Source organism: Mesocricetus auratus, unplaced genomic scaffold, assembly GCF_017639785.1.
Source record: "Mesocricetus auratus isolate SY011 unplaced genomic scaffold, BCM_Maur_2.0 Super-Scaffold_100026, whole genome shotgun sequence".
Taxonomy (NCBI): Eukaryota; Metazoa; Chordata; class Mammalia; order Rodentia; family Cricetidae; genus Mesocricetus; species Mesocricetus auratus.
Genome location: NW_024429207.1, coordinates 20,322,287 through 20,335,507, shown reverse-complemented (window position 1 = coordinate 20,335,507; position 13,221 = coordinate 20,322,287). Strand labels below are relative to the sequence as shown.

At 37.4% G+C, this 13,221-nt stretch overlaps 1 protein-coding gene across 19 annotated transcripts in view; it reads right to left on the bottom strand.

Annotated features, from left to right (window-relative positions):
- Nrg1 (neuregulin 1) overlaps positions 1-13,221 on the bottom strand; it is a 981,870-nt gene that overhangs the window by 26,182 nt on the left and 942,467 nt on the right. For 13 of the 19 annotated variants that reach the window (XM_040731704.1, XM_040731705.1, XM_040731707.1 and 10 more), the window contains 2 exons: positions 11,645-11,774; positions 263-321 (listed from right to left, as the gene is read on the bottom strand). In XM_040731704.1, the coding sequence (XP_040587638.1) occupies positions 263-321; positions 11,645-11,774 (189 nt within the window). 19 annotated transcript variants of the gene reach the window in all.

Genomic DNA, 13,221 nt, shown 5'->3' with positions numbered 1-13,221 from the left:
GTCATCACATTATGCATTATCAATTTCAGAAACATCTGGAGCCTCACACACCTATTAGTAACTCAGAGCCGACTAGTCACAAACAGAGGAGGTAACACAATGGCTTTGTTAATGTTCTCATGCGACAGGCAGAGGCAGTCAATATTAGACCTGGTAGAACACTCTAGCTCTAGGTGGCTCTGAGGGGAGATGTAGCAACAAGAAAGCAGCACCGACTGAGCATGCTCCTATTCAGGCAGAGACAGAAAGGGAGTGGACGTACTGTAGAAGCTGGCCATTACGTAGTTTTGGCAACGATCACCAGTAAACTCATTTGGGCACCTGAGAGAAGAAACAAAAAACAATGGTAGAAAAAAACAGAGAAAAAGAGAAGAGGTGAATATACGCTAGAGAAGCTCCGTGAGTGTCATTGACTGAGCTTGATGAGTTCACCCTCAGGAACTGAATCCTTGTCCTAATCATGGCTCTCATACTCTGGCATCTCCCCAGTGCTTAAAATTTGGTTTGCAGCTTTATAGGATAGTACGATTCCAGGACTTCTAGGTGACTGCTTTCTTTCCAAAGAAGTCACAAAACAGTTGTGATGTTTTAGTCATCTTGTCAAAGAAAGAGGTAGAAAATGTTTTGGAGTTGGGTTCACTCTGGCCATCCTTTCCCATTTTAACTTTCAGGCCTAAGTGAATGGCAGGTAACTGAGACCACAGTGGATGAGTTTATGCCCTGAGCAGAGACACCATAATTTGAACAAAAGCTATCAGTTCAACTGAGCTGTAAAAGCACCAAGTGGTTGCGATTGTTGCTGTAGTTTGGTGGAGAGAGCAGATTTCAGATTATTGGAACATACTTTCTTGGGTTTGGACTTTCATGGGCACATTCTCAGTACATCTGGCTCCAGTGAATCCAGGTTGGCACCTAGAGGGCAAAAACGTGATGAGCAATCACACGCTCAAGACAGTGAACTTTCAGTCTGGTAACCTTCCTCCCATGGGATATGGAGTCCTAAAGATGACCCGGTGCTGAGCAACACAGAAAGGAAAAGACACGACACTGAGAAAGCCAGTCCCACCAAACTGCGCCTTACTGATTTTGCTGTTTGCTTCAGTCATCAGAGGACTAGATATGGAAATTTAACTAGGGAGAGGCTGCCAGTTGAATGGAGTGGCGAGGCAGGGGGCTGTTCTCAGCCTGCACTGCCCCGAGTACTGATCTTACCATGTTAAAACACTGGTGTTGACATGAGCTTTTGGGGCTCCACTTTCTTCTCTTGCTATCAAAAGACTTTGAGCCTTTTATTTTATTGTGTATTCCCTGAGATTTCTACTCATTTCATAGCTGCTTTCTGAAGTGTAAGTTGAAACATTTAAACAAAATAAGTCAAATACTTTTATTCTCTAGTGGTCAGAAATGAGAGAATAACAACCCCTATCTCCTTTTTCTCCCTAACATATATTAAAAGTTTAGTCTTAATTTTTAATATCATTGAAAGAAACAGAGTAGAATTTTATTGATAAAATTTCATTCATCCAGTTACCTCCAATAAAAGAAAAATGTATTTTTGAAATCAAAAGGTATTCTTACACAGAAGCATACACGACATGCCACTTCTACATTTATGGATGAATATTCTGAACTAATGTAAAAAGTTGTATTTTATTTGTTCAAATCAATTTACTTTTCAAAATGCAAGACTCTTGATAAAACTTTGTTCTTAAGATCATACAACAGGGCCATGCTTAGACATGAAATCCTTCATTGTTCTACACTGCTTTGATCTAGTCTAAAGCAGTTTAGATTGGGTGCAATTTACCCAATATCATGACCTAGTAAGCAGTACTGAAGAGTTCTGGAAAGCAAATAGACTTAGAGGTAAAAATTTGTAATTGAATGCTCAGCACACATATCCATATAGTTCATCATAGCTGGCACAAAACTACACCCACCTAACATAATTTGCTCTGCTAGTACTGACTTAGTGATTTTTATATAAGTCTCTTGTCTCTAGAGTAAATAAGACTAAACACTACCTTTTTGAACTTAAATATGTTATTAAATCTACTAGTTCTACTAACAGAAGAGTGATTTCTTTAACTAAACTCAATAGGAAAAAGAAATGTTATCAAATAGTTTGGTACAGGCCGGGCAGTGGTGGCGCACGCCTTTAATCCCAGCACTCGGGAGGCAGAAGCAGGCGGATCTCTGTGAGTTCGAGGCAGGGCTGGACCTATAGCCTCCAAAACAATACTGAGAAACCCTGTCTCGTAAAAACCAAAAAAAAAAAAAAAAAAGTTTGGTACATGAAATTCTCTTAATGCATGAAGGTACAAAAATACTAGCAGTACCAGAATTCTTATCACATGACTACTTGTACAGTGTAACTGGGATCATTAAGAATAACATCAATAGGGCCAGAGATATGAGTTGGGACTTAAGAGTACATGCTGTTCAGTCATAGAACCCAATTACAGTTCCCAGCAGCTTAAGAACTACCTGTAGGTCTAGCTCTGGAGAATCTGATGCCCTCTTCCGGCCTCCATGGGCAACTGCACTCATGTGCACATATTCCCCATCACACATATACATAATTATAAAACTAAATCTTTAGAAAAGAATTATCAATAAGTATATATAATAAATATATCAAGACTGTCCCACTGAAGTGTCCAAAACACTTGGGTAAAATGATTATTTTTGCTGATAATCCTTTGCTGGAGGAATTAGAGAAAGATCTTCCTAGAATACATAGGAACTGACCAATAAGTAGGGGATGTTTCTATAAAGATGTCATTTTATACACTTCAAGATGAATGCTGTAAAAAAAAATACTATATGTAGCTTATTTGACCAAATCACTTCTGAAGAAAATAAATAGTCCTATCAGGCATTTCTATACTTGATTCTAGAATTACAGATATGTTCCACTGTGACCATTTCATTCTGCCTGCTTGTTTTCTTGATAAAAATTTAAAATCTCATATTAAGCGCACCATTTTCTCTATAATTAATATGGTACAATATGAATTCTGTGAGTGTGTATGTGTGTGTGAGAGAAAGAGAGACAGCGATAGATAGACAGACAGACAGATGGGGGTTGGAGAATAAAGATCCACGTAATGTAATAACTGATCTTGCTGCTCATAGTTAAAAGATTATGAAATGAATAAATAGCTAAGGAATCAAGAGTTTCTTGAGAAGGAGGAAATTTATTAGGAAATTAGGATTTAGGCATCTTATATGTCAGGCCTGTGATTAAAGGGCATGTGTCTACTATATAAATGGGGCAAAAATAGTCTTCCCTATCAATTTTCTAATTACCATGAATTTTGTGTGCATCCTGAGAGATTATCATTATCAGATATTGCATTATCTCTGTTATGTGGTCATATAGAATATTTGGTCCAGTAATACATAACATAATTACCATTGTTCTAGATATAGGTAGCTATTCTTATTGGAATGAGAATTCAGTTTTTCTTTATTTGTGTATTACTTTTCCAATTTAACCTTGCCTGACTCCACCTCTTCTTTTTATGAAGGACTCTTCCCTAGTTCTTTCATTTTGGTTTGTCCCATGCCTGGTCCAGACTTCTTTAACTGTGCTTTCTGTGCCGTGATGGATGTGAATGGTGCTCATCTCAAATTGCTCTGTGTCTCTATTGCCTGACCCAGAGTCTGGATACTATCCAATTCTAACTGCAGCTTTTGATAAAGAACTGTACGACAAAAACTGACTTGTCAAAACAAGCTAATCTTAACATCTACTTTTTATCTCTATAGTTTACAACAGAATTTCCTCTGTGGATTTCCAATTAAACTTTAATAGGAATTACCAGTACCTGGGGATTTCCTTCCCCATGTTGAAAAACCTTTAACACCGTGCTTGCCATGTTAAAGACAAAGGGCTATGATTATTTAAGAGAAAGCCTAATACCTAATTAAGTTTTGTTATTTAAACACCAGTTTACCTAGGATTCAATAAAACAGAACTGTTTTCTAACCCAGACTTTTGTCTAACAGCAGTAATAAAAAATGCTAGAATTTTTCAAAATTACATTAGCCTTAAAATGCCATGTATTATCATACTATGTGTTGTTAATTTCTGATGAAATCATTTAATTTCTAAGTCTACATTAAGATAAATTCTAAACTAAGGAAATTTCAAAGTTGCTTTGGCCCAGGGTCCAGGCTTTTCCTTACATGTGAGGTCCAAGGCTTATCAGTACATGACTTTTCTTTCAGTCAATAAGCAACCCCTAACAGTTTTGTGTAAGTTTTCAAACCAGGAGCATTGACAATTATAATTAACTTGTTTAACTGAACTAACAAACATAGTTGAATCCTTATTTTAAAAACACATTTTAATAATGACAAAACTTCATGAATGGTCTGATACATTTACTAATGACTCAATCATTCAATCATAGATGCATGTGTTTTGAGCATCAGTTTATGGATACTCTAGACATATTCAAAGATATTTGCAAATTCCCAAGAAAGATCTGGTTCTATAGGGTTGGCCAATTGTTTAAACTACTTATCAATTACAGTCAACTTGTAAACCATCTTTTGACATCTTTCTTCCCTTGTTTCCTGGTTTCATCTTTGTTCCCCGAGAACTAGAAGGAAGAAAGCCGACAGCCAGTGAGCTCCCTCTTTAGTCATCATCCTACACTGAGATGTTTGGTCAGTCTTCAAAACACCCTGCTAGAAAGAATATCATATCTTTCTGTTCTTCTTCAATACTAACTGTGGCATTTCCTCGACACTGTGAAACACATGAATTTATCTACTCACTGTTGGTATTTATTATCAAGTCATGACAATGTCAACAAACTCATTCTGGGGAATACTGGCTGATTTGTGCTTGATGTCAAAGTCTCCCGCTGTCACTCTGGAAACCTGAGTTGCCCATGGATTCAGCTCTCAGACAGCTCTGCTGATTTTCTAGAGTATCACATTGCAAACACAGACTTTTCTCACCCCATGGCTGGCTTGGTATTCTGGCCAGAGCTCGCCTACTCACTGGCTGAGTGTCTGCATTGTAGATTATTTTTTCCCAAATGTATCGTTACTATTAGTCTGCATTTTTCTAAGATGAATCTTATTCTGTTATCAGCCTTAAAGTGAAATTACTTAAGGCTTATATATGTTTTTCTAATTTGTACTTTAGTGTTCTTTGCAGCATCATCTGCAAAAGCCATTCATTTCCTCAAGAGAATGCCCTCCTTAACATCATTAAAGACAATGCTAAATAGAAAATGCTCTGGTAATGTTTCTTTCAGATCTAGCATATACCTTCCATCACTGCTCAGCTGGTATGGGTCTTCCCATTCTCTTATTATGACCCTGAGACTAGCTTCCAGTTCATGAGATAACAAGAGTACATATAGTGGTCTCAAAGGGCTCATGAGCAAATACTAAGGAAAAACACACACATGTGCACGAGACCTCTCAAATGTGTTTCCCTTCTAACAGTGGGTGTGGCAATGCTTAGGAACACATCTCTAATTGACTGAGTTTAGGTCTTACCTAAGGCTCTGTTTGTACAGCTTCTAGCGAAATGCTCACCCAGACACTAAAACTCTGACCTGTGTTTATCCAACATGATGCATCCTTAAGTCAAGGCAAACAACTTCAATAGGAATGGGATCAATGCACCCTGTACCTTACTGTTCTAGAGTGACACATGACATATTGGCTACTCATCTGTGGTCTATCTTAGGGAGAATACCCTTACTTTAGATTAGAGGCCCTGAGGTACTTTCTCATTCTCTCTGCACTAACAGACCCATTTTATAATGAGGTTTCTTTTAAATTATTCAATGCAAATATTTTTAAAACGGTGCATTTTATTTAACTAGACTGTGTCTTAAGGTGATGACTTCATATTTTCTTTTCCTTCCACAAAGCCTTTGTCTTTCATTCCTTAAGATCCTTGCTAAACATACCCTTAGCTCCCTAAATGTCATCATGGCACTCAGTACATCAATAATTGATTATTAAATCGATTATTTGAGACATGGGTATTATTTTCAATGACCTGTATCTCCTAAAGGAAGAGGTCAGCGTGGTTTTGCTCAGTCCTGGATGCTCAGCATGAACCCAGGCCTGCCTCGTGGGAACTCGAAAACACACACGGTTGCTAGCTGATGCAAGAAAGTCAAAGGAAGTGAGCTATATGGAGAGGTTAGCCAATGTTCTAATTACAGACAGAACTGCACCTAAATTGGTTCCTGCAAGACTTTCTTTCATTTACTCTAGGAAGTCCAAGTCTAAATGCATTCACAAGTATTAAGAGTGGTAGGATTCAATGCACAAAAGAAACTGAAGACATGGTCTTCTAAAGAGCCCAGTGCTTAGATCCCTAAGAGTCCCATCAATCCCTCTCATACGCCCTCTGTTTCTAATAAATGTGATGGCACCCAAGAACACAGGAGTTCCCAATGAAGAAGCTCTTCTGTGGCTGGGATCAGAGCGGCATTTACAGTGATCTTATGACCTGAATGAGTTCAAGTCATCCTTGTTTATGTTAACCCATTTGCTGATAAAAGTATAGACAATCACCACTGTTACGACTCTGACAATATTTTGTAAAACTTTTAGTGTTACCTAGTATCGGTGACTTTGAGTCTTACTTAGGTCCTGTATTTCCTTAACCTGTAGCTAAACATACCCCTGTGTTCACCGATGTTATTCTCCTGGTTCCCAAAAAATACTCTTGCTCCCTAACTAGCTATTACAATGTCCAAAGTTCCCTGCCCAGCCTTTAGACCATGCAACCAGCTGCACTACCTAACAGTTTCTACATTGTTTCACTTTCTGGATAGATATGTCACATCACAACACACTGGCTCTCATATTCAGATCCTAACTTTATATATCTGTGTATATGTATATAAGGAAGGATATAGGCAATAAAAAATAGATAGGAGAACTTGGGAACAAGAGGTAATACGAAAGAAGAAAGGAAGCTACTGGAGAGGGGGAACAGGATATACGGGAGAAGGAAAAGAGAAATGAGGAAAATAAATTGTATGAAAAATGCCATAATGTATGTTGATAAAAAAAAATAAAGGAAAGGAAAACTACTATGACTTCAAGAGCAGCCTAGTATACTAGAAGGACTCTACCATACTAGAGCTGTTTGTAAGGATTACTCTGTTTCTAGTCCTTTCTTTCGCTTTAAACTCTAATTACCTTAAAAGTCAGCACTGTGCTGTTTGGAACACATTCACTTGCATGGCTTAGTTACTTAGCCATTTCATTTCCTTACACATGCTGAGTTTCAAGGGACCAGAGACGATGCTTTATCTTTTATCATTGTTTTCAAAAGTGTCTAGCATATAGCTGTTCAACAAACAAATATTAACATTGCCTTTACTGAGTCTAAGTTATAGTTGCATATTATTGTGACCTCATCACCAACAGTCTTATTTATATAATGATGTGCCTTTTAACAGTACATAATATTGCACACTCTACATAGTATATAAGCATTGATTATAAATAATCACAAGAAGTAGTGTCTGAAAGAAACTATTTTTAAAGTGTTGATTTGAGTTTTAATTTTGATTTTTTTAAATAAGGAGACATGATCAAAGATATTAATATGGTGATCAGATATATAAATAATCCATCATATCAAAAGTTACAAGACTAGCTGGTGGTTCCATAAAAGCAACATAAAAACTTATTTAAAAGGAAAAATTAGAGATTAAATAAGATAACATCACCATATTTTTTGTCAATGTCTACAGAGAGAATAATATCATTTACTTTTATTATTAGATGAGGAAAAAAAAGTCTTGCTGGAGTTAAAAGTACTTTAGCAGAAATGAACTCATTTAATTTGTCTGATTCCCTGGGAAAAATTTTTGGAGAACATAGTAATTCTATATTATAAATGAAGATATTGTCCAGAGGCTTGAAATTGGAAGGACACAAGACTGCTTACCAAAATTGGTGGTTAAAATCCAAATCCCTCACGGTAAGCCTATATTTGTCCACTGGGCAATATATCACATTTATAAGTATTGTGTGTTGTAAAAACTAACTTTTAGATTAAAAAACCTCCCATTCACATCTTCCAAGACAGTTCTCTACTGCTCAGAGCAGCAGATGTAGGGGAGGGAAGAAAGAATCTGGACAACTCCACGTTCAAAGGATCTTGTTGCTTTGAACCATCTGATGACAGAGCCTCAGAGCACAGACACTAGACCGGTTCCTCTCTTTGCATAATCTGGAATAGCCACTAATTCTTTCTCTTGGATAAATTTTAAATTACTGTGGAGAGAAGAGTAATAGAAAAGATGAGAACCAATGCTCAAATCCCCATTAGGTCCCCATGGGCAAGTCCAAGGAACCATCAATACCCTCCCCTGAGAACCATTCAACTGCATTATGCTAATCCATTTGGAACACCTTGTTCTAAACAGAGGGGCAAAAGAGATTTGCTGTAAAATCCAGTTCAACTCCTAAGAAGACAACAGTGGATTAGGTGACCAGAGAGACTCCTTGGAGATTTCTGTGCTTGTGCTGTTTCTGAGTCATGTCTTCAGTCAAGGATAAAGTTGCCTTCATATACTGTGGCTCATGCTTCAGCAATGCTTTCACTCTAGGCAGATGGGCCATATGGAAACTATGAGCTGGTTTCATAGACAGGACGTCAATGAGCCGATGAAACATTTTTATGCTTTCTGTTTTTATTCAAGTGCTTTAGTGAACAATATATTATCATAGAACATGGCATATTATGTGACTTTGTTTAAATTCTGAGTTGTTATTAATTTTATTGTTATGGATGTTTTTAGTAGAAGATGGTTTTCTCTATCAGAGAAAGTGTTTCATTTAACAAGGCTTAGTCTGTTTTGTATGCTAAATGTACTCCCATTCTTAATTGAAGGCACTGAATTATTTTGATGTGTCATTCAAGTCACACTCTAAGAATGGGTCAGACCTAAAATCAGAGATTTTCTTTCTAAAATGAAAGGTAATAATAAAATCTTGATAAAAAAACCATTCTAGCTACAACAAAACAGAAAGAAGGAAATGGAAACAAATAAAATATAAGGGAAGGTAATTTTCTAAGAACTGGAAGACAAAGTGTGATTCACCAGACAATTGTTTACAGGGGTATAAAGTGTTCATTCTCTGTTTGCTAATTCAATAATTACTAGAGATGCAAAAAAAACTTTTCACTTCGAAATTTACCAAAAAGAAGGAAGCACTTTTTTTTTCTGGAGAGTACTTAAAATTTAATGAGAAACTGTGTGGGTGAGGAAAACTCACAGCTGTTGGCATAGTACCAAAATGGAACAGATGAACAGCACTCATGTGGTTGCGTGTTTTGTGTAGGCTGTGGGAGGGCTGCAGAATAGGTGAAATTAATATGTGGAAAATAACTGCACTGGTTCCTTAGAGGTATTCAGAAACTATCATATGTACTCATGCAGCCTGTAAATCTTTGCAAAGTCTATGATAAAGGATGATCATATTTCATCATTGTAATTAAAGCATAGTGGTCTGAGATGCTTTTCTACAGATGTAAAAATGCAAAGCCCAGAAAATATGGAGAGAGAATAGTTTTAAAGGGGGAAATTGAAGGAAATATAGTTTAAATGTTTCCTTTCAAGGAGATCTATGAAAACACAATGATATTTTATGCCTAAGATCAGAGGAAAATCACCAGATCTCCCAGTGTAGCAAATGAACTTCACGTCTTACAGGTTGTAACTCTTTGCATCTGGTATTTTCTATGTGATAAAAGAAGGTCTTTAGGAGGCTATAAAGTATGCTCATTCTATTATTCACCATGATAAATACTGGGGAGGTACATCGCAAACTAACTAGAAGCAAACATAATTGAATAGTTTTTTTTTTTTTGGTTTTGTTTTTTGGTTTTTTTGGGGTTTTTTTTTGTTTTTTTGTTTTTTGTTTTTTGTTTTTTTGGTTTTTATGAGACAGGGTTTCTCTGTATTGTTTTGGAGGCTATCGGTCCAGCCCGGCCTTGAACTCACAGAGATCCGCCTGCCTCTGCCTCCCGAGTGCTGGGATTAAAGGCGTGCGCCACCACCGCCCGGCTGAATAGTTTTTATGATTAAAACTAAGCTTAACTTTAAAAGTAATTTTGAATAATATACACAGTGTGGTGTCATATGCATATGAAACGAGTTGGTTTTCCTTATACTTGGCTATTTTTATTTTGCTTTAGAAACTTACTGAGACACCTACATAAAAACTCTAGGAACTGAGAAACTAAGCTTCAAAGTCTAGGCTTCACTCTAAGACATGATTTGCTTTTGTGGATAGTCGCCATTGATAAAACCATCTACACATCCACCACAAGGTGTGCTCTCTTGGTACCCCTGACACTCAAGGAGCCTATTTTCTTAAAAGAGGGTCTCATGTTTCCCAGGCTGGCTTGAAGCTCATGATAAAGCTTACAAAGAATGCCCTGAACTTCTGGTCCTCCATGTTTTCTCCCTAGTGCTGGGTGGGAATGGCACGTGCTGCCACCACCACATCCAGTTTATATGCAGTTGGGGACTTTGTGCATGTCAGGAAGGCATTCCGTCAACTGTACTAGAGCCCCAGTACAAGATACAAAATACCTTTTATCCATGTCAAATTATGAGTCCATATAACCAATATAGAACAAATATCAATAGACTGAAATGAATGATGAAATAAACACACGCATTTTAATTAATCATCCTATTGACTTTTTACTATAAAGTTTAAACTTTTGTTGTACCAAGAACCCCACCCTGATTTATGGTGCTGGTGAGAGACTATAAATTTGATATTTCTTCTTCTTGTTGGGTTTCTTTTGGATTTTGTTTTTCAAGACAGGGTTTCTCTGACTAGGCCAAACTGTCCTGGAACTAGCTCTGTAGATGCAGCTGGCCTCGAACTCCAGAGTGCTGGGATTAAAGGTGTGTGCCACTAACACCCAGCGTAATCTGTGCTCTGGGTCATTGGAAGGAAAGGGACAATCTAGACATGTCTATAACAGTAGCACAGACCAAACACTGCTTTCTTATGACTAAGACAACAGTGCTACAACATACCAAATGCATTTCTAAACACATGTACCTCATTTTTTTAATAACTAGAAATAGCAACTTAGAGAGTTTTGAAAGACAACTGTGGGGAAATAGCATCATCCTGACCTCTTGCCCTTTCTGATTCCTCTATTTGACCTGTTTACTTTGCAGGTGAGCATTGGGATGAGAGACAAATGTTACCTCATAGCTCAATTTATACATGAGGAAAGAAGTAGGGTTCCAGTGTTACAGCCTAATACAATATGTGCACATTTCTTTCAGCAGTTATTAAGGAAAACCATGAGAAAAGCAACATTATACAAATGAAAGCAAAAAAGAAGAAAGAAAAACCAAACCCAAAACAAACAAAAAACCAACCCAACAACAACTGAAAATAAACAATACCCACAAACACTGAAAAGATTAAAACCAGTTCTGGACATAACAGAGACGATGACAGATGGTGTAAATATTTCAAAACCCTCCACAAATAAATCGGCATTATTCAAACAGGATGCAACAAAATGGGGAAAAACGCAACGGAGCATCATCTGGAATAAGCAGTTATAGATATAAGCCACAGAGAGGAATTCATTTCTTACTTGCACAAATATCTTGAAGGGTTAGACAAGTCTTTCACCATGAAGCATTCGCCACCATTCACACAGAAAGTCTTCTCCTTCTCTGCACACTTTACAAGATGGCTGGTCCCAGTCGTGGATGTAGACGTGGCTGGATAGGGAGAAAAAAAAGGGGGTGAAAGTTTGACACTTCGTTGTGTAAAGAGAACCACCATGGTGATGAAACAAAATTCTGTCTCTAGCAAGGCTCAAATGTGGTGATACCAGGTCCCATCAATGGTGGGGAGTTTTAGTAGCACTAACTGATAAAGTCACTCATTTTGGCAAATATATTTTATGTGTATGTTCACACTGTGCATTTTAGACAAATGACAATGAAAGCGACTGATTGCCAACAGTCTCCTGAAGAAAGACAGACAGTTGGAGTCCTCTAGAAACATACAATCTTCTGTAAGACACATCTATTTGGAACCCAAGTCATCTGTTGTTTTATCCGACTTGACGTTTACTTTTCCAACCCGACAGTCCTATGGTAGTGAAGCTGAAGACGGCCATTGGACCACTGAGTACACACACTAAATGAAACCAAGGGCATTTAGCATCAGGCCTCTCTCTCCCCCTTTCCACAGCTCTGAACACCACGGCAGGGCTTAGCGTCAATCAGTGTTCATCACTGATATCAAACAGCATAAGGAGTATCGAGTCAATCAAGAGTCCGTCTACTTTTTCAGTATGGAAATCTATTATGGGATGAAAATTTTATCTTATCTACTGACTGATTCCCATAGATTTTTTTTTTAAAATCCCTTGTCTCTTATCACTCCTAGTTGCACGGGTCCAAGTTCCTCTCTGCACTTCACCCACCTTGTATGTTTTTTTTTTATTCTGCTTTTATTTTTCATTTTTTTCCAAATCACATTTTGTTATATTTTTTAACCAAATTTCTTCTACTCTTTTATTTTCATTCTTCCTGATCAGGACAATCAACATCTTGATTATTCAGTTCCAATTTCCCATACCCTTTCTTGTTCCCTGCTCTCCTCCTGCCTGCGGCACATTGGGGACCACAGCTCTCAGAAAAAAGAACAGAGAATCAACTCAAACTTGGAAGGTTGATCCAATTCAAACCCCTTTGAGAAAGTTTAGTCCTGACTCCCCTAAATTTCTCATTCAGAAAACAGTGGTGATGTCAACCACAGAAAAATTTTACACAGATTATATGCATTCTAGGTAAAGAATTCATGGGTGAGTGGGAAAAATTGCAATTTCCTTATTTAGCAACCAGAATTTAGAAACAACAGCAACGACAACAAAAAAACTTGACAAAGGGGCTAGAGCATAGCTCCACTGCATAGCATTTGCTAGGTTTTGTAAGACCCTGGCTTCCACTTGTAACACCGAAAGAAAAAGCTTAACATTAAAAATACGGGGACTTCAATTATTTGTGCTGCTACCTTATATCGCTGCTGCGAATAACTAGGAATAAGTCAACCAATTAATTTTTGTGGTGTGGAGAGTTAACCCAGGGACTTCCACATGGTAGATAGATAGGTAGCATTGAGCTACATTATTTCTGAACAAAGTCAATTTTTTTATTT